Source organism: Aptenodytes patagonicus, chromosome 7 (genome assembly GCF_965638725.1).
Source record: "Aptenodytes patagonicus chromosome 7, bAptPat1.pri.cur, whole genome shotgun sequence".
Classification (NCBI taxonomy): Eukaryota; Metazoa; Chordata; class Aves; order Sphenisciformes; family Spheniscidae; genus Aptenodytes; species Aptenodytes patagonicus.
The window spans coordinates 64739340-64761219 of NC_134955.1; the positions used below are offsets into that span (position 1 = coordinate 64739340).

At 41.4% G+C, this 21880-nt stretch overlaps 1 protein-coding gene across 1 annotated transcript in view; it reads right to left on the reverse strand.

Moving 5' to 3' along the window:
- Nucleotides 1–21880, reverse strand: part of BRF1 (BRF1 general transcription factor IIIB subunit) — a 175403-nt gene that overhangs the window by 117019 nt on the left and 36504 nt on the right. The window contains exon 3 of the mRNA XM_076345599.1: nucleotides 13236–13409. Within this exon, the coding sequence (XP_076201714.1) occupies nucleotides 13236–13409 (174 nt within the window). The remainder of the gene's footprint in view (nucleotides 1–13235; nucleotides 13410–21880) is intronic.

The following is a 21880-nucleotide window of genomic DNA, read 5'->3' on the forward strand; positions in this document are numbered from 1 at the left end:
CCAGTCCAGCTGCACTCCTGAGCAAAGTGTCACCTACCGATCCATTTTACATGGCACCCTAACCGACACAGGCTCGGGGAAACTGGCACTGCGGTAGATGCTGCTTACCTTGACTTCAGCAAAGCTAAAGGCATGGTCTGCCATGCTGTTCTTAAAGCCAAATTGTTGGGACATCATGGTTTGGATAGCTGGCCTACAAGGTAAGCATAAAATTGGCTGGACTGCCAAGTTTGAAGGGCTGTGATTAGTAGTACAAAGTCCAACTAGCAGACAGGTACTACAGGGATCCCTTGGGGGCAACGCTGTCTTGATTAGCAATGAGACAGCAAGGCAGAAGGCACCCTAGGCAAGTATGCAGATGACACCAAGCTGGGAGAGCAGTCAATAGATCAGAAGGTGGGGCTGCCATTCAGAGAGATCTTAGCAAGCTGGAGAACCGGGCTGACAGGAGCTGCATCTGTCTGAACATCTTGAAAAGTCTCACGCCCAAGACAGAATAACCCCTTGCTACAGTACAGGCTGGGACTGACCAGCTAAGGAACAGCTTGCACAGAAGGAACTGGAGGTCCCCATGGACAAGTTGAGCAGGAGTCAGCAGCATGCTCTTGCATCAAGAAAGGCCAAACACGAACTGAGTTGTATTAGCAAAAATGCAGCCAGCAGTCGAGGGAAGTGGTTATTCCCCTCTATTCAGTACCTATGAGGCTGCATCTGGAGAGCCATGTTCAGGTCTAGGTTCTTAAGTACAACTTCAGTACTCTGGAGTGACTACAGTGGAGGGCCACTGAGATGGTGGAGGGGCTGGAGCATGTGATATATGAGGAAAAGCTGAAAGAGCTGGGCTTGTTCAGCCCAGAGAAGAGAAGGCTTTAGGGGAGATCTAATGCTGTCTTAACTACCTGGGGGGGTGGTGGGGGTGGTGGTAGTATAGAGACTATGGAGCCAAATTCTTCTCAGACACACACAGGCAGAACAAAAGACAACAGATGCAAGCTGCAGCAAGAGAGAATCTGATTAGATATTAGGGGAAAAAAATCTTTGCCATGAAGGTAGTAAAACACTGCAGTAGGGTGCCCAGAGAGAGTATGACATGTCCACTGCTAGAGACAACCAACACTCAACCAGAGTAGGGCTTCAGCAATCTATTGAGGACGTGAGCGGGGAATTGGAGAGATGACTTCCAGAGGCCCCTTCCAATCTAAATTATTCTACAATCCTACATAGGACACAGGCTTTCTGGATTGTTCCCTCTGTATTTCATCACCTTCAGATATATTGTCTATATAAACATTTCCCTGTATGTACCACACCTTCTCTGACTGCTGGAAAGCTGGTGGAAAATGCTCTGTATCCTCTTTCCTCCCACCCTAGAACTTGTCAGTAGGAAGGACTGTTCTGATGAAACACTTCTGTCAAGCTACTTTTTTTTGCAGCTTCTTTTTTTGATGCTGTCCTCATGTTCTGGATACTACCTCTCAGCCAACGTTCTTGGCTCCTGATTCTGCTCCCAACTTCTCCAGTTGCAACAGGAGGAAAGTGACCAGTTTACAGCTCTGCTGGGAGGGCTGCCAACATTATCAGGAAAACCCAAGGACTGGAGCATTCTCTCGTTTCATCATTGAATGACTATGAGAAACAGCTGAGACACTGAAGCCACCAGTTCAAAGACTGAGGAATGAGTACAGCAGCAACCAATACTTAAGTGGCTTTCCTCTGCCACAGTAAGAGCTTAGAGTCTAGGTGGAAGATAATAAATATTAAACTGAACGTTGACAAAAATATTTTTCAACTGAAAAACTATAATCTGAATATATGCTGGAAATAATTATTGGCAGTGAACTGGGTCCTCCAGATGCGACAAGAATGCAGTGATTTGGGATTCCCTCAGAGACAGCAGCACAGATGCAGTCCATCTGTTACATTCTTTAGAAGACTGATCCTTTAAGGACCAGAAATTTTCATATAGAAAAGAAAATTCAACTTAGGTTCTGCAGAAGTTAACAGCACTCACGTGGGAAAACCAAACTTTCAATTCCACATAAGTAGAGAATAGAGCGTTCTCTGAATTCAGGTACCAACTGAGACGCAGCAGCTGAAACGCCCAGATGTTTCTTTAAAAGAAGACTTCTTCAGTAATGACTTACAATTATTTTATGTTCCTTTTCTCATTTTCCTGGAGATCAAGGATGGTCCACTGGTGATTTCAATGGCAAATTTCAAAAGAAATAGTCTCAATTCAGACAGCCCAGCTCTTTTGCCCAACAGGAAAAGTCACAGAAAAGCATCTATAATCTCACAACCTTTGGAGCTGAATAGGCAGAACTTCATTACTCTGAAGCCATGGCTTCACTGGGGAGGGGAGGGAGATGTATTTTTAACGCAAGTTAGCTAGAAGGGGAAAAATCCTTGCAAAGCAAGGACACAGTGGTGCTTTCTCAGAAACTAGCAAGTTCAGGTAACCTCTCGAATTTTCTGCAGTCTAACTTGAAACACCAGCTCTTTGTTTGTCCTAGAATTGTGCCACACATTACAGTACCTGAAATGACAATAACAACTTTGTTTCCCCTTGGAAACTGCAAGGCCAAAAGGCTCTCTACAAGCACGATAAGAAGTTAAAAGAACCAATTATAGAAGGAAAAATACTGTAAAACTGATAAGGTGAGACATTCTCCTGACAATAAGATAGAGGCAGCGTTTGGAGTTCTGTTTTTTATGCAATAAAGACTTTCACATTTCAGTTAGTACATGTCATGTTGCTGAATATGTATTTTTAATCAAAATTTTCTCTTCATATTAAAATGATTATAGCATATTATAAGTTAGACACAATTTTTGTCCACACTAAAAGGATTTTTTTTTCAGTCTATATATTTTCCCCTCTTTCAAAATTTGCTTTCCATCATGAGTAGTTCATATATGATAACATAAAATATATTGTTCACCATTCCTCCCCGCTTACCAATACAAAAGGAATCTGAAGAGCACACTGATTTCTACTCCCTATCGAGGCATAAGCTAAGACTTTATTTTTGGCAGACAAGCTGCTCCTTCATTGAAGAAACAGTTATACATCTCCATTTAAAAATACCGATTAGCAAATCTCATAGCACTTTACCAACACATGCAGTCAAAACATCACTGAGACTACTGTGTTTCTCCCAAACTGGAAGGATGTTGAAAACTTAAATGATTCGCTTACAGCTGATCTAAAGATGAGAGCTCTGCAATTTATGTTTTATTGTCAAATGTTTAAAGGATTAAATCTAAATAAAATACACAATACACAAGCTTCAAAGCACACGTTATCTTCAACATCTTATTTCCAATTAGCAAGTCAAAATAAAGAAGGCACGGGGAACATTTGGCTTCAAAAGCAGAGCTCTGGAAGAAATCAAGATTTTTGCTGTTTTGGGTCTCATTTAAGGCTGCTATTTTCCCAAACTGCTGAAACTGGATAAGATGGAAAGATTATTCTCTCTCTCTCTCTCTCCCAAAGGGGGGAAAATTGCAGACATACCACCACGTGATTGAGTATTACATCATTCGTACTTATAATACTGAGCCAGTCTGGCAGTTAAACTTAAGACATTTTCTTTTGCCTTCAAGGAAGGACATGGACTTGCCATAAAGGCAGGCTAACAGTGAAAAGGTTAGAAAAGGCTCAGCTCACAATTTTACTTGGCATGAGATTACAAAATGCCTAAAGTCTTTCACCGAGAAGCATTTCCAGTATGAAGTTTGTGTATGAAGAGTATGTCATGCAAACAAAATCCTAGTGACAAACATCTGAAGAAATAAGACAACTCTTGAGAAGTACTTTTACCAATTTTTAAAAGGCTTATACTTTATTAGGATGTAAGAAATCATTATGAAGACCACTTTCAAGATATGAAGACAGGCCAGGTATGAGAATGCATCCTGTTTTTCCAAAACAAATTTGAAAGGTAATATTGTTTCTCTGATACACCTTCACTTTGTTCTTACAACATCAAAAAGTGCAAGACCAAAAAAGCTGCATAAGACTTAAGAATATGATGAAAGTGGACACAGTTTTAGAAGACCTCAAGCTAAAATAATATTTGCAGATAGCAAGAACAGAAATGCTTATAGGTCTCAACGCACTGGCTTTTAATCACCCTATTTTGCATTACTGATCTTAATTAAACTATTTAATAATATGAATTTGTCTTCTAAGGCGTCATTCTTACTGTGTTAAAATGCAAATACACAATCTTCAAAATTATTTTAATGAAGGAGAACATTTAAATTTCTAATTGACTTCTAAAGTATTAAAATGCAGAAAACATTAGTGATGGCTACAACCAGGAATATTTTTCAGTGACCAGATCAAAACCATCGACCATAATTGATCGTGTTTGCTACCAGGATTTGTTTAAACAAAGCATCAGGTAACTTTTTTTTTTTCCTTAAGGGGGGGTGGGCGTGCAGGGAAGGAAGGGGAAGCGTCTCCTCCACATCCCACACCACATCCAGCATATCCTCTGAGAAAAGCAACAATGTGCTACACAATGACCGGCTGTACCACACTTTTTTTATTTAGCTGGTGTTTGCAACATATTAGCTCCCATCAGGTCAAAACACCACGCAGTTATAATGCTGTTTTTGCTGACATAAGCACCAAAATTCAGATGCAGAGATAAACTTCTGAATTAAGCAGAGAGCCAACCTAATCGTTTCCTCTTTTAAACAAGGTTTAAGAAGATTGTTAAATATTTATTTTCACAAGCATGCAAGGATCGCTGAAGGTCAAAGACATCAGAGGTGTGATCCCCTCCCCTATCGTCACTCCTTTGTATTTATTTCACTGGAAGGAGGCCTCTCTGCCATCACATTTCCCTCCCCTCATCCATCACCTAGAACTCGTCCTGCCTTCGTTCCCCTCATTAGTTCCCATGTCTCTGCCACCATGTTTCAAAGCATCACCCCCTCTCAGCGCTGCTGGTAAGTGAGGACTGCCCCTCGTATTTTCACCGTGATGCCTTTGTAGCTCTCCTGTTCCCTGCTTCTGTTTCTTTCCTTGTTTCACCTTTACCATGAGAATGTCTCATCAGGTCAGAAACTCCAAACTGGAACATAATTACTAAGAGGACAGACCATGCAATGAATTTTATTAATTATTATTTTTATGTACGTAATAACAGACCACTATTACACGCATTAAAAATGTGGCTCAGATACTTCTGCTGTATTTCTGCATTACACAAGGCCTGACACGGTGACGGAACACAGGACTGCCAAACAATAAACACTTCTTCCACCTGCCCATAGTGGAATTCAAGCCCACAGCGACAAAGGCTTTACTCAGTCGTCCTAATCCAGAAGCCTACAAAGTAAAGCCTGTCCCTTCCTTTCAAAGAGGGACGACGATGACTGGTTTTGTCCCAACACAGAAAGGTACGATGGGCAAGGGCAAAGTACCTCCAAAATTAAAACAATCTAGGTGTAACAGCTCTATTGAGCGCAAACCCCATGGTTTTCAGCAGTCGCACCCAGTGATGTGCTTTGAGAAACAACTGCCTAGAGAGAGACTCGAAACACTCTCCTCTGTAAAGCAAAAAAGTATTTCTGCAGTCGAATTTCAGAAGAGGATTATTTTGACCTTTACTGTTCAAAATATCCCTTAAATGAGGAAAACAAACAACAAAGCTATCAAAACCAGCCAAAATCTGTAATCTTGACAGGCCATCTTTTGACCCTGTCCCCCTCGCTATCTGTGCAGATACTTTGTTTAATGCTGCATTATGGAAAAGTTGACAATTTGAGCCACCTGCTGGGTACCAACATCCTGAAGGGAAAAAAGTTGGTCACTTCTCTACACAAAAGCTGGTGAGATTTTCGTCAGCGAATTCAATGGGGCAGGATCAGGTCTCCCCTTGCCAGCACCAGAGGTCAAATACTTTTTTATCCTGAGTTAGTAACAAGTTAACAGAAAAGCAGATTTTCAGAGTATGCAATTCTTGAACAAAACATTAGCCTGAACACACACACACACGCACAACATTACAGTCCTCCTGGTTCTTCTGGATGATATATTTAGAAATCCTATTAGCTGGAGAGATCAACATTCTTATCTGAATTTCCAGGATGCTGTAACACGCAAAATTAGAGCGGCTCTCTTAAGTGGGTCAATTATCACTACTGCACTTACAGCAGCTTTCCCCCCCCCTCCCTGCAGCATCCGTAATAGGCATTTAGCACAAGGATTTAAACAATAAGATGTTGAGTTGACACACACCACAATGTAAAGTTCCCTTCTCCTTTTATATTTTCAGAATCTTAAAGGAGCAAAGAAAATCACTGAAGTACAGAATCTCCACATTAAAATTACGGTCTCCCTGTGGAAAGCTTCGATGACTTTCAGTGACAGGGCACCCTGCAGGATAATGCTAGTCAGCAATCACACTCACTATTTTCCTCCCACATGAGAGTCATGCACAAGTAAGGTTTATGGCTTTCCCTCCCAGGGGACAAAGAGGAGAACCTGAGGGCCGCTAACCATCTCCCCAGTCCTGTCCCCCAGGTGCAGGGCCATACAACCAGTTTGAAAGGCTTCAGGTTTTCTTCTCAAGAGGGAATTCTCTTTAAAAGACAATGCAAATCACCAGATACAAGTGGAACAATTCCAAGTACCCAGCACCACTTCAGATACTACAAAGACGTCCCTAGAGGACTGACAGATATGATACAGGACCTCGGGAAACACAGGCTCTTCTGCCATACAGCTGGAGGCCAGGCAAGGTACCCGAGTGACACAGCCCCGACTCCTCCTGCCTTGCTGCCTTACTGTCGCCGAATTGCAAGCGCAGGGCGGCAGCCAGGAGCAGCCCTTGCAGTAAGTAGATGCAATGGGGAAGAGTACGGAGCCACACAACGGAGCAGACAACGTCAACAAGCACATGGAGAGGAAAATTTTACTTTCCCACCAACGGGAAACATGAAAACACCTCATTTTCTCGGCAACATACTTCCTTTATACATATCTCTCTATATGGCAAAAAAGCGCGAGGCAGTACTGCGAGTGAAAAATCATATGATTCTCCTTCGCTTCATGGAAAAGGAGACTGGATACACTAGCTTCAGGTCATGAGCCCTGCTGTTGAAATCCAACACTCCCAACCCTGGCTGGAGGAGAGGGCGACAGGGAGAAATTAAGGTGCAGAAATTAAATTTCTATTGCTGCCCCTGGCTGCCCTCTTCCCTACATCTCCAGCATTTTCTCCTGTGGTACCAAATAGGAATGATCACACAAGCCAAGCATTACCAAACACATGAACTATTTGGAAATAGATGCAAATAACACGGGGCAACATTAGCTGCACCCTATGTAAGGTGGCAATTTTTCATTATTAGATTGAAACTCTCCCAGCTAAAATCCATCCTTCGAATAAGTAATCCATGCTCAGTAAGTAATCCATGCTTTTGAGTAAGCATACCAATTTTAAAACTTCATTTTGAAATGGACAAGGCTTTTCCAAGACTTCAAGTCCAGGCAAATGCTTCCTAATGAAGCATTTATTTACTGAGAGGGTGGTCAAACACTGGAACAGGCTTCCTCGAGAGGTGGTTGATGCCCCAAGCCTGTCAGTGTTTAAGAGGCATTTGGACAATGCCCTTAACAACATGCTTTAATTTTTGGTCAGCCCTGAAGTGGTCAGGCAGTTGGACTAGATCACCATTGTAGATCCCTTCCAACTGAAAATTCTGTTCTATTCAACTTTCTATGAAGTAAGATCTTGGTGTCCTTTACCACATACACACCAAAAAAAAAAAAAAAAATCTAGTGAAATGAAATAATTTGCTTTCGTAAATATTATATGTATTTTTAACTGTGCAATTTAAAATCCATTTTTAATCTCTTATGTCCTTGTCACACTCAACACTTGAACAAGACACATTTTGAATGCAACTGTATTTAATCAAAAGTAAAAGGTCAGTTACTAAAAAGAAAGTCCTTAACCAAAGAGAAATAGAAACTGGTTTTACTAACTTCCCTAACTAGAGCTCTAAAATTTTGTTGATTAAAGCCTAATTTCAAAAGTTAACTTTTTAATTGGGAACACTAGGGCCTACTGGCTCCAGGAAGTTTTAGTAGAGGTCAAAAGATTGCTGGAGATCTAATTTTTCATTTCTAATAAAAAAGGAAGTCTTGCCCTTTTCCTTGCAAAGATAGACCTTGAAGTGTTAGTAGGGAAACAAAGAATGTATCCATCAAAGGCTCTCACGGTGAGGTTATACAAAGCTTCCCAAGACAGTATGGAAGCCAACAGAGCCTGCTAATGCTCGAAAGGAAATTAGCTGAACTTCTCTTGCAAAGAGCAACCAGGCAGAAAAGCTCAGTAGCCGATGCCTAATCTCGGATTAAAGAGACCAATTCCTTACTCCATCACAGATTTTCTGGGTAACTTTGAATGTGTCACTTAGCCTCAGTTCTGCACCTGGAAATGAAGATAAATACTCTCAGCTTCCCTTACTGTAACATGAAAATAAACACATTAAACTAGGAGGCATTCAAATAGCTTGGCAATAAAGTGCAAGTACTGCAGATAAATAGGAAATAACAAAGTACTGCCCCATTCAGCGAGGAGATGCTCATTTTTTTTCCAAACCCTTCTTGCCTGCTGGGATCCTGCAATGCCTTCGTGATCTTCCCTCAAACAAAAGGGAGGTTCACAGGGCAGAGGAAGCAGGGGAGGAAAAGCGCCTTACGCTTTCCCACCCAGCACAAGTTCACACGTAAAAGACACCAAGGCACCAAACTTTCTCCTGTCAGCCTTCTGCTCCCAACGCTCAAATTTAAGAGGTTATTTTTCTCAGACATTTAGCGGAAAGGTTCTTCTGCAAACAACTGAGAAGAGAGGCCTCACTTGGCTGCCTTGGACTGACCCCAGGAGGACCCCACTTCTTTCCTCTGACTACACACAAAGCTGCTGAAGACCACCTCAATAACTTGGTCAACATCAAACTCAGGAGGCTGCCCCCGTCCTGGGCAGTGGGAAGGGCTCGGCAAACCCCCCGGCATCAAGACTGATCAGCTTTACTGGAGGGGGAAAAACCTGCCCTGAATTTACCTCCAGAGGCAAACAGAGGGATATTTACACAAGATAGCTGGTGAGGGAACTTTGCAAGGACTCTTCTCATGCGGAAAAGGTTTTATTTACTAAGCTCTAACAAGACAGGATTTGGTTTACAACTAAGGGTGCATTTTCCAGAGAGCTTCAAAGGAAACAAATAAATAAATAAAATAAAAAAGGGGGGGGGGGGGGGATAAAAGCCATTTACCATGTAAAAATGTTGCTGTAAAAAAAACCTGTGTGGTAGCGTTCAACATATAACAAAATAGTGGACAGTTGTACAGTTTTTCTAACAGTTGTGTACAGTAAGAAGGATTACAAACAGAATGAAACATTCCTGGATTAAAACAAACTGATATCCCACCTGGAAAATCGTGGCCAGGCTCTCATTGTTCCCGAGTGACCCTAGGGCAGCCATGGGTTACAGCCAAGCCTGTAAATCACTCAAACACCCTGCCCAGCTCTTCCCAAGTTCTCTCTCTCGGGAACAGCAGGACCAGCTAAGGAGCCCTTTGTTTCCATTCAAACATATGTAGGGGTGGAAAAGCTGTTCAAAACATTAAAGAGAAACAACTGAGGACTGTTACTATTCCAAGAAACAAATTAAGAGCCAGAGTCCGAAATGCCCAGAGCACTGGCAGTGCCAGCTGAAGTCAGATGTCACTGGAAACGCTCAGCATTGCTCAGCCCCTGGGAGGGGGACAACCAGTTCCATAAAACCTGAGGATTTAAAAATCACTATCTCCTTCAGATGTATTTTTTGCATTATACCTTTACTTCTGACACTGATAATATAGACACATTTTATAAAGAGAATAATAAATTAAAGTTTTTATAGGTAGCTCATCAAAAGGATGAAACACCTCCCAAATTCAGCTAATAGCTAGTAAACCATCTTCCCTTTAAAACATTAACACTGACAAGTAATATAAGCAAGGCAAATGAAAAGCTATGTCAAAGTTGCTGCATTGTGGGGTTTTGTGTCACAATAAGCTAATAAAAACCATAAACCGATGTAAAATCAATTCAGATCTCAAATAATATATTAAACTTCCCAAAGAACTATAAATAAAAGCTGCACTTTTAGACAAATAAACTTTTATGTTCTCTTTAAGTTCTAGAACTATTTTTTCAGACTAAAAAAATTTGTTTTACTGGACTATTTTACATTAATTAAACAACACACAAGAACCAAGGAGAACTTTCCTATTTGAGGCTGAGGTTTATTCAGGCATAATTCAGACTGCACCAGTAGACTTGGCTACTATTTTCCTCACATTTTCACAGAGGCTGGCTGGCGACATGTACATTATGAAAAAAGAAGAATAAGCAGATATCCATGTCAGATAAATGCATTCCACTCTCTCAAACCGAACTCAATGCAGACACATTTAAATCCTGTTTTCCCTCTCCAAACACTTCCCGCTCCTTTGGTTCTGCCACTGGAGAGAACACAACATTTCTTGCCACTTCGGCTCCTGACTATATTCCACTGTACCTCCCCCGGCCACATACATACTCCATTCCTTCTACCATAATACTTTTTAAGAAATATGCTGTCTTCTATTTCAGAAACTAATCTGTTCCCAGCTAATCTCCCTTGCCTCTACAACTCCCGAGTCACTCCACTGATTCATTTGGGCCACCCAAAACCAAGGTGCTGTCTCTGAGCTCTGACAATGCTGCTGCCCGTCACTACATTCTCTCTTTCCTCTAAAGTAAGTTCACCAATCTTCAGTCTTTAACTTCCTTTTCTAAATTTCTCCCAAATCGCTTCATGAGAGTTCTATAACCAACACAATGATATTGAACACTTTAAACTCAGTAAATCTACTTAGCAGTGTTATACAAATCTTGAAGTGTTACAAATACTGTATATCCTTTGTACAGCATATTTCTCCTCTCTGCGTGCCATCCTCTGCTGCCTTCTCCAAAAGACCAAAACCAACTGCAAGATTATTACCCTGAATGTGCATCTTCATTCCTGCTAAAGCATCTTGTCACATGGCCATCCTCTACACCTGCTCTTGGTGTCTCTGGACCAAAGGCCCTGGGAACACGCCTGCCTCCTGTAGCACATTTCTGTATTGCCAGATCTAGGCTGGAAACAAATATAACATGTTGATAACGATCATCATAATTAATCTATGGAGGCTTGAATGTATTTTCACTTCAAAAGGTCAGCAATATGCACCTGTGGCTCTCAGGTTTTCAAGTTTCTAATGAAACGATAAGATACCAGAAAAAGAACTTATATTTCAATGTTCAGAATCCATAATTTGTTTGGGGTTTATGTTTCAAACTACACTGGATTTTAAATACTAAAAAACAAAACAAAACCCCAAACAGCAGAACACAAGCAGAAGCTGAACTCATTCTCCCAAAGTAACGTAGTTAAGTTCTTAACATCAACTACAAAATTAAGTTTATCTAATGGATTTTTTAAAAAAATCAACACTAACAAAATTGAGCCATAGTGTCATGCACTACCACTTCTTGATTCCCAGGTGCCACCGTAACCATGCAAATGGAGTACTTTGTGATAGTGACATAGAAAGACAGAGCCCATCTTTGCAGTCTTATTCATACCTTGGTCCTAGGATTTTACATGAACTATCACACAGGATATTATCTCAACTTAATGAAAAAAGTGGGAAAATTAATTTAGGTATTTATGAAGAGTCAACCAGACCAGTACATTTTACACATGCCGAAATACTTTAAAGAAGGATATGTCAAACAAGCAAAGGACTTTTTTTTTGTTGTTTGCTAGAAAAGTTAGCCACACTTGCTGCACAGATGGCTGCTACATTACAATGTACCTACTTGCCTATTACAGCTCATACTGCTTCGAATGCTTTTTTGTCACTACCAGTGGGGAAAAATGGATTTGCATATTATGGCTAGGCTATCATTCAGTAGTTTCAAATAAGGACTGTAAATAAATTACTTTAAAAATGTGACATGGGCACAAAAAAAAAAGGCAATGCTTTTAAATCAGCACTGTCTTTATGGTAATGATAGAGTTATACTGTTCAAAGTTGACACAGAGATTTTACATTAGAAGAGACTAGTCTAATAGGCAAGCCTTCCTTTTAATTCCATTATTCCTGCAAAACCGCATTTTTTTTTAAACATGCAAATGCAATGACCACAACACTATCAGAAAGCACTAATTTTAGAATACTAAATGTAGTTTCTGAAACTAAAAATCATCTCAATCTTAAAAGGAAAGCTAAACTGTTCAACTGCTAAAATATAGAATGAAAACAGCAATCTAGAAAAAGCACCAAGTCAAATAGAATACTGATGATATGCACATACTGCTTTAAAGTAGAAAAGAACTAAAATAACACAGAAGAAATTGATACTAAACTCCAAATTCCAGCAACTGAAATACAACATAAAATAAGTAAAAACATATAAACCAAATCAATTTGGATGGCCATCAGTATTTAAAGCTTCATTAAAATTCATGTAAGTTCTACAAGACAAAAATAGGGATGGTCTAGAGGCAAGGAGTACTCACTTGCAACTCTGGCCTGTGTGCAGTCCCACCTCCAGCCACTCATTTCCTGTATGATTTTTGAGCAAATTTCAGAATTTATCAAATGTCTTTTTCCGCAAAACTAAAATGGGAGGGATATTGTCCTTCCCACAAGCATGAAAAGAAGGAAATCCAAATATCTTATGGAAAACCCACTAGAACTCTAACCTGTTGTTTAATGCTGACACTACAGGAGGCTTGGGGTTCACTGCCATTTGTTTTTAAAAAAGAAAAACAAAACAACAACAAAAAAACTCACACACCATAAACAAGTAATCCCTAGCAAAGCACAGGAAAAGTGCAATCTTATACTAGAAGAAAATGTTGAGAAAGAATAAATTCAGTGTTATTGATGGGAGGCAGAGTGACATTTATAGGTCCTTGTAAATACTAAGTATTGTACATTTAGAAAGGGAAAAATTTTAGTTGAACCACAGTACAAACTCCCATTCAGTTCACTACATAAAACCAACAGTGACAAAGTTAGCTCCTAAACACTTACCTTTCCAAATTTTGAAACAAGGTCTAACTGGGATAGTTGACTTGCTAAAAGTATGTCTTTTGTTTATTTTTATTTTTTAATTGTGAAAGGATACGAGGAGTTCCTTCTGTCCTACACACCAGGTAGAGACATGCAGCAATTACGTGGGTCATCTTTCTCCCCCGGGTTAGGTGCTTGCTCACAGCCATCTTGAAAAAATTAAAGGCAGTATCCAGACAGTGTTGATTGAGTTGAAGCTGGTTTCCCAAATGGTGAATCTGACGTTTCCCTAGAAAAATTAACAAGGGGAATAAAAAAAAAACATGCTTAACAACTTTGTAGTTAGTGTGCTTTTGGGTTGGGGGTTTTTTGGCGGGTTTTTTTAAAGACAAAATTGAGGGGGCGGACTTTGGATTTCATCTCAATAACCTCTCAAGTTTCAGGAACTATATATCCTCAGCTCCTCCGGACAAAAAAATGCCTCGTTTTGGACTGCTAGAATTGAAATACATGCAATCAATGAGCCCTGGAAAACAAAGCCGCAAACATCAGCCCCAGAGAGGATCCAAAACATAGCCAAGATTTCTCAGGCAGAAGATTACGTCCCCTGCTCCAAAGATGATTTGACAATTAGTACTTGGTTAGATGTAGCGATGAACTTCTGAAAACTGGAGGTCATGGCGTGTTTGACATTGACATGCAAACAGAGGAGACATTTTGCTGCAACTCTCCAAGAAGTGATGAAGTTTGCAGTTCCTCTGACCACAACTGAAGCCCACAAGGAAAGGGGCTGTGCTCTGGGCTTGCCCGTGATCACCACTGATGGAGAGGCACTTCCTTCCTCTGAACACTTTCACACCAGAGCCTTCATTTAAGGCTTGGCTGCCAGACTGCCGAGATTAGTTTGTGGCTTCAGGAAAACAAATGTGCCTTCACCCTTAAATAAAATAATTTAAAAAAAAAAAGTGTGTTTCAGATGATTCACGGCAGGAAGCGGTACAGCTGCTGGGACAGATGCGGGAAGCAAGGTCCAGTCTGTCCTCACAGCTCCAGCTGCGGAAGAATGCACCGAAAAGACAGCTTAAGAAAAAGATGGGGGAAGTCATGAGACAAACAGAGCACTGGAGTTCCTCAGCATATGGGGTCAGACGGCACATCAAGAACAATCCTTTAATTCAATGTGCCGGGCAGATGTTTCCAGTACGTGTATTTACAGGAAACACTCATCTGTTCCCTTCAGAGATGTCATGAGTAGCTTTGCTGAAGGGGGCACAACGCCCACCATGCACCTCAGCCACCATTGCTCACAGAAAGCAATGGCGACCACGCAATGCTTATCAGAACACCACCAGCACCTGCACAGACTGCACATCTTAACTTTATGCAAATCCCTACACCATCATCACTAATAACATGGTAAAAATGCTTAACCTCCGAACAACCTTCTGCCAAAGACGCTGCTTCAATTCGGCTTTAATAAAAAATGACTCCAGACACGCAGCCAGGGTCAGCAAGACTCTGGCCAAACAGGAGCTGCCACAAAGCGACAGCTTCTCCTTCCTGCACAAGTGGCAATTAGTGCACTCACCAACGAGATCTCCTTTAAGGCACGTTGGTCAACCAGGTGTAACACATTTGGATGAAGAAGTAACAACAGAGGAAGGATATGTCACCTTCCACAGGAGGTATGGGTACAATAAGGTACTCAGGAGTAATCCAAAGCCCATTTTAAGTGAATAGTTTTTCCACTGCCATCAGCAGGCCCTGGACTGGCACTCACCAGCCTCAAATACAAATACTACATCTTCCCAAAACTAAGATACTAACTAGCACTCACCCTCCCCTGAATTTTATTTCACACTCTACAACCTGTATGCTGAAGCGGGATCAAGACTTTTATGTCCCTAAGAAAGAATCAGTTTGTACTTATCGGGGGGGGGGGGGGGGGGGGGGGGAATGCACTTAGCCCTGAGTACTAAAACTCATTTCTGCAGTGGCAGCAAAGCAGCTTCCCTCATCAACCCCTCCCCAAACAAGTCCACCCCAGAGGCCAGCGTGGATCAGCGAGGCTATGGAAAACCGCCTCCTCCTATCACCTAAGCTTCCTATTTTATCTGGTTGTATTTTGCCATGCATGGCTGCCGAGATGAAGACACAAAGAACTGTCATCTATAGAGATTTTAGGCACTACATGCAGATGTACAACCATTTAAAAAAGACATGACCATGCCAATGTACCTCTCCCTCAGCTGCAGGGAGATCCAGACTGGAATCACTGCAGTAGCAAGTGCACTGCATTCCCTTTAAGTAAGATGGTCCAATTCAATGTCCTCAAAGTCACAAAGGCAGCTGATAACAGGAAAACAGTTTCAGCAGTTTTAAGTGTTGTCTGAATTTTGCTTTTAAGTAAAGCTTTTGTAAAAACATAAAGAGAACAGTGGCTCCTATGCCAAGGAAGAGCCACATGCACTCCTGAATGCTTCTTGGGCTAGTGGTGGAACCGGTATGCAGGGCCCACCTGGCTCCACAAGGCCACCAAGCAAGAAGAGGTGATGAGGAAGCTTCCCAGGCCAGCAGCCCAGCAGAGGCTGATGTGGTCCTGGGCGTACACCAGAGAACAGCCCAAATGAGCTGGAGATGCAGAGTAAGAACAGGACAAGCATCCACGAGACTTCTCCCCCAGCACTCCCCTGGCCCATCCCTATTACCAGGTTAATCCTTCTCCCAAGAACACCACTCTCATTCAGGGCTCCACACCTCAGAGGGCACTTCAGAAACAAAGAACGTACCAGAAGAGAAAAAAATAACATTGAGGAAAATATTTGAAATTCATTTCATTCATAAGCTATTTTTCCCACTGATCTGGTCCCATCCCCAAGCTACCATTAATATTCTCTGAGTATTTAGCCTTTTCTTAATTTCAAATGTTGAAATATAATTCATCATAATCCATCCTAGGTAAACAGTATGCTTGTTTGAGTAATATATGCTTTTTTAGCTGAGCTCTTCATCCAGCATCAATATTTTAAAATGCAATTACTTTAGGGGTGACCAGTCATTGCTGACAAATACCAAAGAGATCTAAGAGCACAGAAAGGTACTCGTCCACTTAGGAAATGCTATTTCTCTGAATGTTTTACTCAACCTTCAGCAGACCAGTGAAGGCTTTAATTCTGTGTGCGAGTACTCCCTCAAGCTGCTTTGTAGTATTATGTCAGTCATATAGTTTGTGGAAAAATAAGACAACTGTTGCACCGCTATTGATCCCCAAAATGAACAACTTAACACAGGACAAGAAGCATATTAGAAATTATGTGCATCTTGATGACTAACTTGGTTTTGCCCTTATCTGTTATGAGAGAGAAAGAAATGTACTGCTTATAGCATCATCTAAGATAAATATTTACACTCTGTAACCAGTCTCTTATTTACGAAAGAAAGATCAAAAGCTTTGTTGTTCCCCTACCACCCCCGCCTCTTGAATTTAACATGACAACAAAATTCTATTTTTCTGGTATCTTATGTAACACTAACAAACAAAACAAAACAAAAAAATAGCTGCAAAAGTTCGCACTAGCAATCGTGCTTCTAGATTTCTCCACAGGGAACACAAGATACCTTGTACTTCTTCTGGTTCCTTCACAGATTCACAAGCATCTCCATTTAAAAGGTAACTCCAAGAAAAGGCAGCTATTGGCTAAATGGCTATTGGTATTGTACTGCAGTACAATACCAAACTGTTGTATAGTGTCCTCATCCCAGTCAAATGACAACCAAAAGTATGTAATTTTGTGATTTCCAACCTTTTCTTCCAATCTCACCAATCTGACATTTCCAGAGCTGAAAAATGTGTCTCCATAATATTTTATTTAACTATAAATACAGTTATTTAATCTGTTGGTATCTGAAGAGCAGATATTCATGCTTAGAGAAATTTGGCATAAGAAAATAACTGATCAAAATAAACTCTCTATCCAATGGTCCAGTTACTGTTGACAAAGACAAACATGAACAGGGACCAAATACCCATTCATACTGCCAGTCCTCAGCATGAAAAGTCCTCATAACTGTGCAATGGTAGCCACAAGCCTTGCTGAGCATTCAGATACCTTCTTACGTGAGTGACTGCTCCCCCAGCAATATGGTCAGTGCAGGGAGAAACTGCAGAGCAGCTGCAAGCTACAGGGCTGGGAAGATGAGCAATTCCCTCCAGCAAACCTACAATACTGCATTATGTCTATCAGCCTTTGAATGTACTCCCACTCCTGCTGCTCCTCGCTAGCTGGGTGGCATTTTATAACCTTCCATTTGTTGTTTATCTCCGGACTGTCTCTGTCGTTTGCTCTAGACTACCAGCGTGGCTTCAATCAGCCCTAACGGCTGGCTAATGCCCTTTCCACCAGTTTGACCATATGGTCCCAGTGTGCAGTGAGCTGGTCCAGCGATCTGCAAGAATGCAATAAGCCTTATGATCTCAGCCAAAACAGTGGGAATATCCAACATTACAATGCAATTTATTAACAATCTGCTCAACTCGGTATTCACCAGATTACATCGCAGTGTTACAAACTCATCAAATGAATTGAACTGCTCTACTGGACAGAAAAGAAAAGAACTGCCACACCTTTAAACCCTGCCATGCCCTGGGTTGTAAAACAAAACTCAAGATGACAGCTTCCTGACTTTCTTATCCATTTTATTCAGTAGAACAATTTTTTTAAAAGTTCGAGTGGGACACTACTCTAAAAACCTGCAGCTACTGCTATCTCAGTACTATAAAGGAGTATCATCATGTGGAACAGTCAGAAATAAATACTGCATTTTCTTCTAAATTGCTAGGCAAGAGTACAACATATAACACAAAACATGCAGAGGTAAAACATGTCCCTTAGTAGGTGCATCTTGTATTAGTAACTTGCAATAAGAGTTGCCTCTTTTGGGCCTTACAGGTTTTTGACAGATCCTGGGATTCTTTTTTTAAACCAGAAGAAATAGAGCCTTTAAGGTCAAAGCTTACGCTTCATGCTGCCCTTGCAATTTAGTGATGGCATTAAAGTGGTGCCTAAGTATCTTTGGGAAAAGGACAAGGAACAGCGTCTTTTTAAAGGCAGGACAAGCTCACCAACAAAGTTACAAAGATCCTCCCCTTTCCCTCACCAGTAAAACAGTAAAATTATTCTCCTTTAAAGAGCAAAAGAAAAAAAGTCTAGAAACTACAGAATTTTTGTGACATATAAGACACATATCAGGCAGCTCCCATTTATTTCTCAAAGGCTCATCATACCATCGGGGTGAAGGGGGAGGCAGGGAGAAAAGAGAGAGAGAGAAAAGGTTGCACTTCTGTAAGCAACACACAAAATCAAGTTCCCAGGCTACCAAGTAGTAAAGTTTATCACGCTCCTGAATCTGCACCTAAAAACAAAAGGCCCTTTTCAGTTTTTAGTTCCAAGCCTACTAAAAAAGTGTTTCTACCCATCTACTCCCAGCATGCTGAAACAAACACTGTCATCTCCTCAACCGATGCCAACCTCAATGCTTTGAACTGGCACATAAGACCTGAACTGACAAGTTCACATAGGACCCCTCAATGCTACTAGCCTTTTATTTCAGAAATTTTCTGTTCTTTTGATGGAGGAAACAGTGGTTATTACAAAACAAAAATGTGTAGGCTAGAAATCACTGTCACAAAAATAGACTTGCAGAAAACCTTCGTAATATTAAATGCTTACACAAGAGGCAGTTGATAGCAAAACTGCAGCTTAAGTTATAATAGGAGCAAAATAGAAAAAGGGGGGAAATCAGACCCATTCTTTACAAGCAATTTTCTTTCTTTTATGATCTCGTTACTACAGAAACATCTTGTTCTCTTCCACTCTTCAAGAGGAATCATACCTTTTTTTGGATCCCTTAAAAGTCAGTAGCGTCAAGCAGCTACAGTTATATATTACTCTCATCTGGCTTCTGCCTGCTCATCTGCAACCCTCCCCTCAAACTGACAAGAGACTGAAACACTGCTATTTCAAAGTAGCACTTTTCAGTACGAAGCGTAAGTTTCCAGGGAAATAACAGGCAGTACACAGCCAGAGCTTAAATGAATTGTTATTACGATACTAAACTGCATCATCAAAATCCAGACATACAGATTTTCCCCTCTTTCTGCAATTTGCTCGAGGGGCCCTGGAAACTAGCAGTACCTGAATTGGGCAATGGAGTCATGTTAACAGCACTAATCCTTTTTTTGCAAAAAGGATTGTTATGGTAACAAACACTGTATTCTATTAAAGGAAACATTTGGATGGTTTTTGCTTGGGTATTAATTTCCAGAATTTGAATTACTTTACCGACTGAATTTTATGTGCAGATTTTATTCTGCATTTGGTTTTTCACTCCTTTTATTTTCTTCATTTGAAAAAAGCCCCCAAAGGAACTCCCAAAAAGGGGAAAAGAGCATTTTTTATGTGTGGGCATCCCTGCGTGCTTTGTCATATCTTTCAACTTCAGCAAGTCGCAGCTCAAAGCCTGAATGAATTTCCTGCTCTTTACTCCATGCCAGGCTTCTATGTTATTTGTATTACAAATAAGTAAAACAAACAAACAAAGCCACAACAGGGAAAGTCCAGGAACATCAGTAGGGCTACTCTTATGAAGGCTGGTCCCAGAAGCCTAATCAAGGGCAGAGTCCCATGGTCAAAGACAAGAAAACATTTAAAGCCCGAACAATGGGGGGAGGCAGGGAGGAAACCGAGGCAATGGCTGCAGCGATCACACCAAGCATTTCCAGCAACACGCACAATACCATGAGCCAGAAGCAGCTTTTTATCTCCGAGCCTGTAATGAAAAAGGCCAATGAACAGTAGGAGTAGCAGCACAGCAGGGCATTACAGCAGTGCTGAGCCAGCACAGTAACAACTTTAATTTTATTAAGGATAGCTAAGAGTTATTCCCAGTAACACCTAATTGTCTATGAGGAAAGTGATGAACATGCTGGCCTCATTCCCATGCTCTGCCTAACTTCAGCCTAGCCCCAAATCCCCACTTCGCCACCATCTAAATTGTGGGTGCACCCCACGTCCCCAGACCCATGCTCTTCCGCAGGAGAACTCCCCAGTTCCTCCACGGGATGTGTCAGTCCCAGGGATGAGCAACCTGGAGTCCGTGCACGCTCGGTCCCGCTCCGACTGGTGCATCCCCATGCCTGTGTCACCTGGCAGACCTGCTTCGGGGACTGCCCAAGGGTCCGCTCTGTTCCTGTTATCTCAGCAGAGTAGAACCGTTCCTGGCCCCTTCCCTGTGACATTCTACCAGCTGCGCCAGCACAACTGTTTGTGGGGGTGCACAGAAAACCAAACCAGTAAACTCATCCTTGTTAAAAATAACCTTGTGAAAGAAAAAAAAAGACTTAATCCAGACCTGTTTACTGAAAGATTGATGCCTCCACTTTATCTTCTTAGGGCCAGAACCAGACTATCTCAGCGCAGAGACCTGTATTCAATTTCTCTGCCTGCTGACAACAATCCAACCCATCCATTTTGCCTCCCATGAGAGCGCCCCAACTACCAGGTGCAGCTCCCCATGTCTCCTGGTAAAGCCCTTCCATTGCACATCAAATGTTTATTCATTCATTCAGCTAAAGAGAACTAGCATGCATCTTTAAGATTAATGGCTTAAAAATTCAGATAGTGGTCACCAGTCCAAACACTTCGTAAATATTTGATACTAAGCTACTTTCACCCAGAAAATCTGCTGTTAATATCTCTTCCCAGCACTTATCTGTACTTCTTGAAGTATTCATTCCCTCAAAATTGGTCCTTGTATTCTATTAATGCCAAAGCAGGCGTGTAAAGCGTCCACATAACTTCCCCCACCCCCCTCCTCAAGCACTTTTTCCATTCCCCAATTATGATACCATTCCCACATGGGCAGCCTCTTTGCATATACAGCAACTGGCCATTTGACTTAATTTGCCTTACCCACTCTGAAAAATTTGGCATCATAAGTGGTTCCTCTGACTTTTTGCATTCAGTTCCTGGAATTCTGCTTCCCTCGCAGGTGGCACTTCTGCTGCCATTTCATTCCTATTATCCATCTAACTGCTACCGCCGCTTCAACAACAACAACAGACTAGAAGCCATACGGTTTATTCATGGGCTGCACCTAACCTATTGCTAATCTTGCCCCATCATCCTTAGACAGTGGCTTGCCTCCTTCTTATCCTTGCTTAATTTTTTATTTTTTTTTTTTTAAATACAGCTAAAGAACTTCTTGCTCATAAAGTCCTTACTGAACTTCACTTCTGGTGTCAAGCTGGAAAACCATAGCCAATGCTGACATTAAAAAAAAAAAAAACCAACAAAAACAAAAAAAACCCAAAACCAACAACAACAAAACCCCAGTCTGTTGATTCACTAGCATCTGAAGGTATAGGATCACAGCTGTTTTAAGTCAAGCTAAAGCCCAAGCAATGTTGCTGCAGACAGCGTTCCCACCTCCAGCACGACATTTATGTGGCCACATGCTGATACAGATGATGGAACCTGCTCTGCTGAAAATCAGCCCGAACAACAATAAGTTAAATTTTCATTCAGACCAGTTCCCTCTTATAACTCAACAAGCAGCCTCCCAAGCCCTAACGCCGTCAGAATGCGGCTGGGGTGAGGAGAAATGCTGTCAGCAGCAGCGTACACGTGGATCGACTTAAAGCAAATGTGAGGCTGCAGCCTAAATGGGTCAAAGAGAAAAGTACACACTATCCCTACGCCT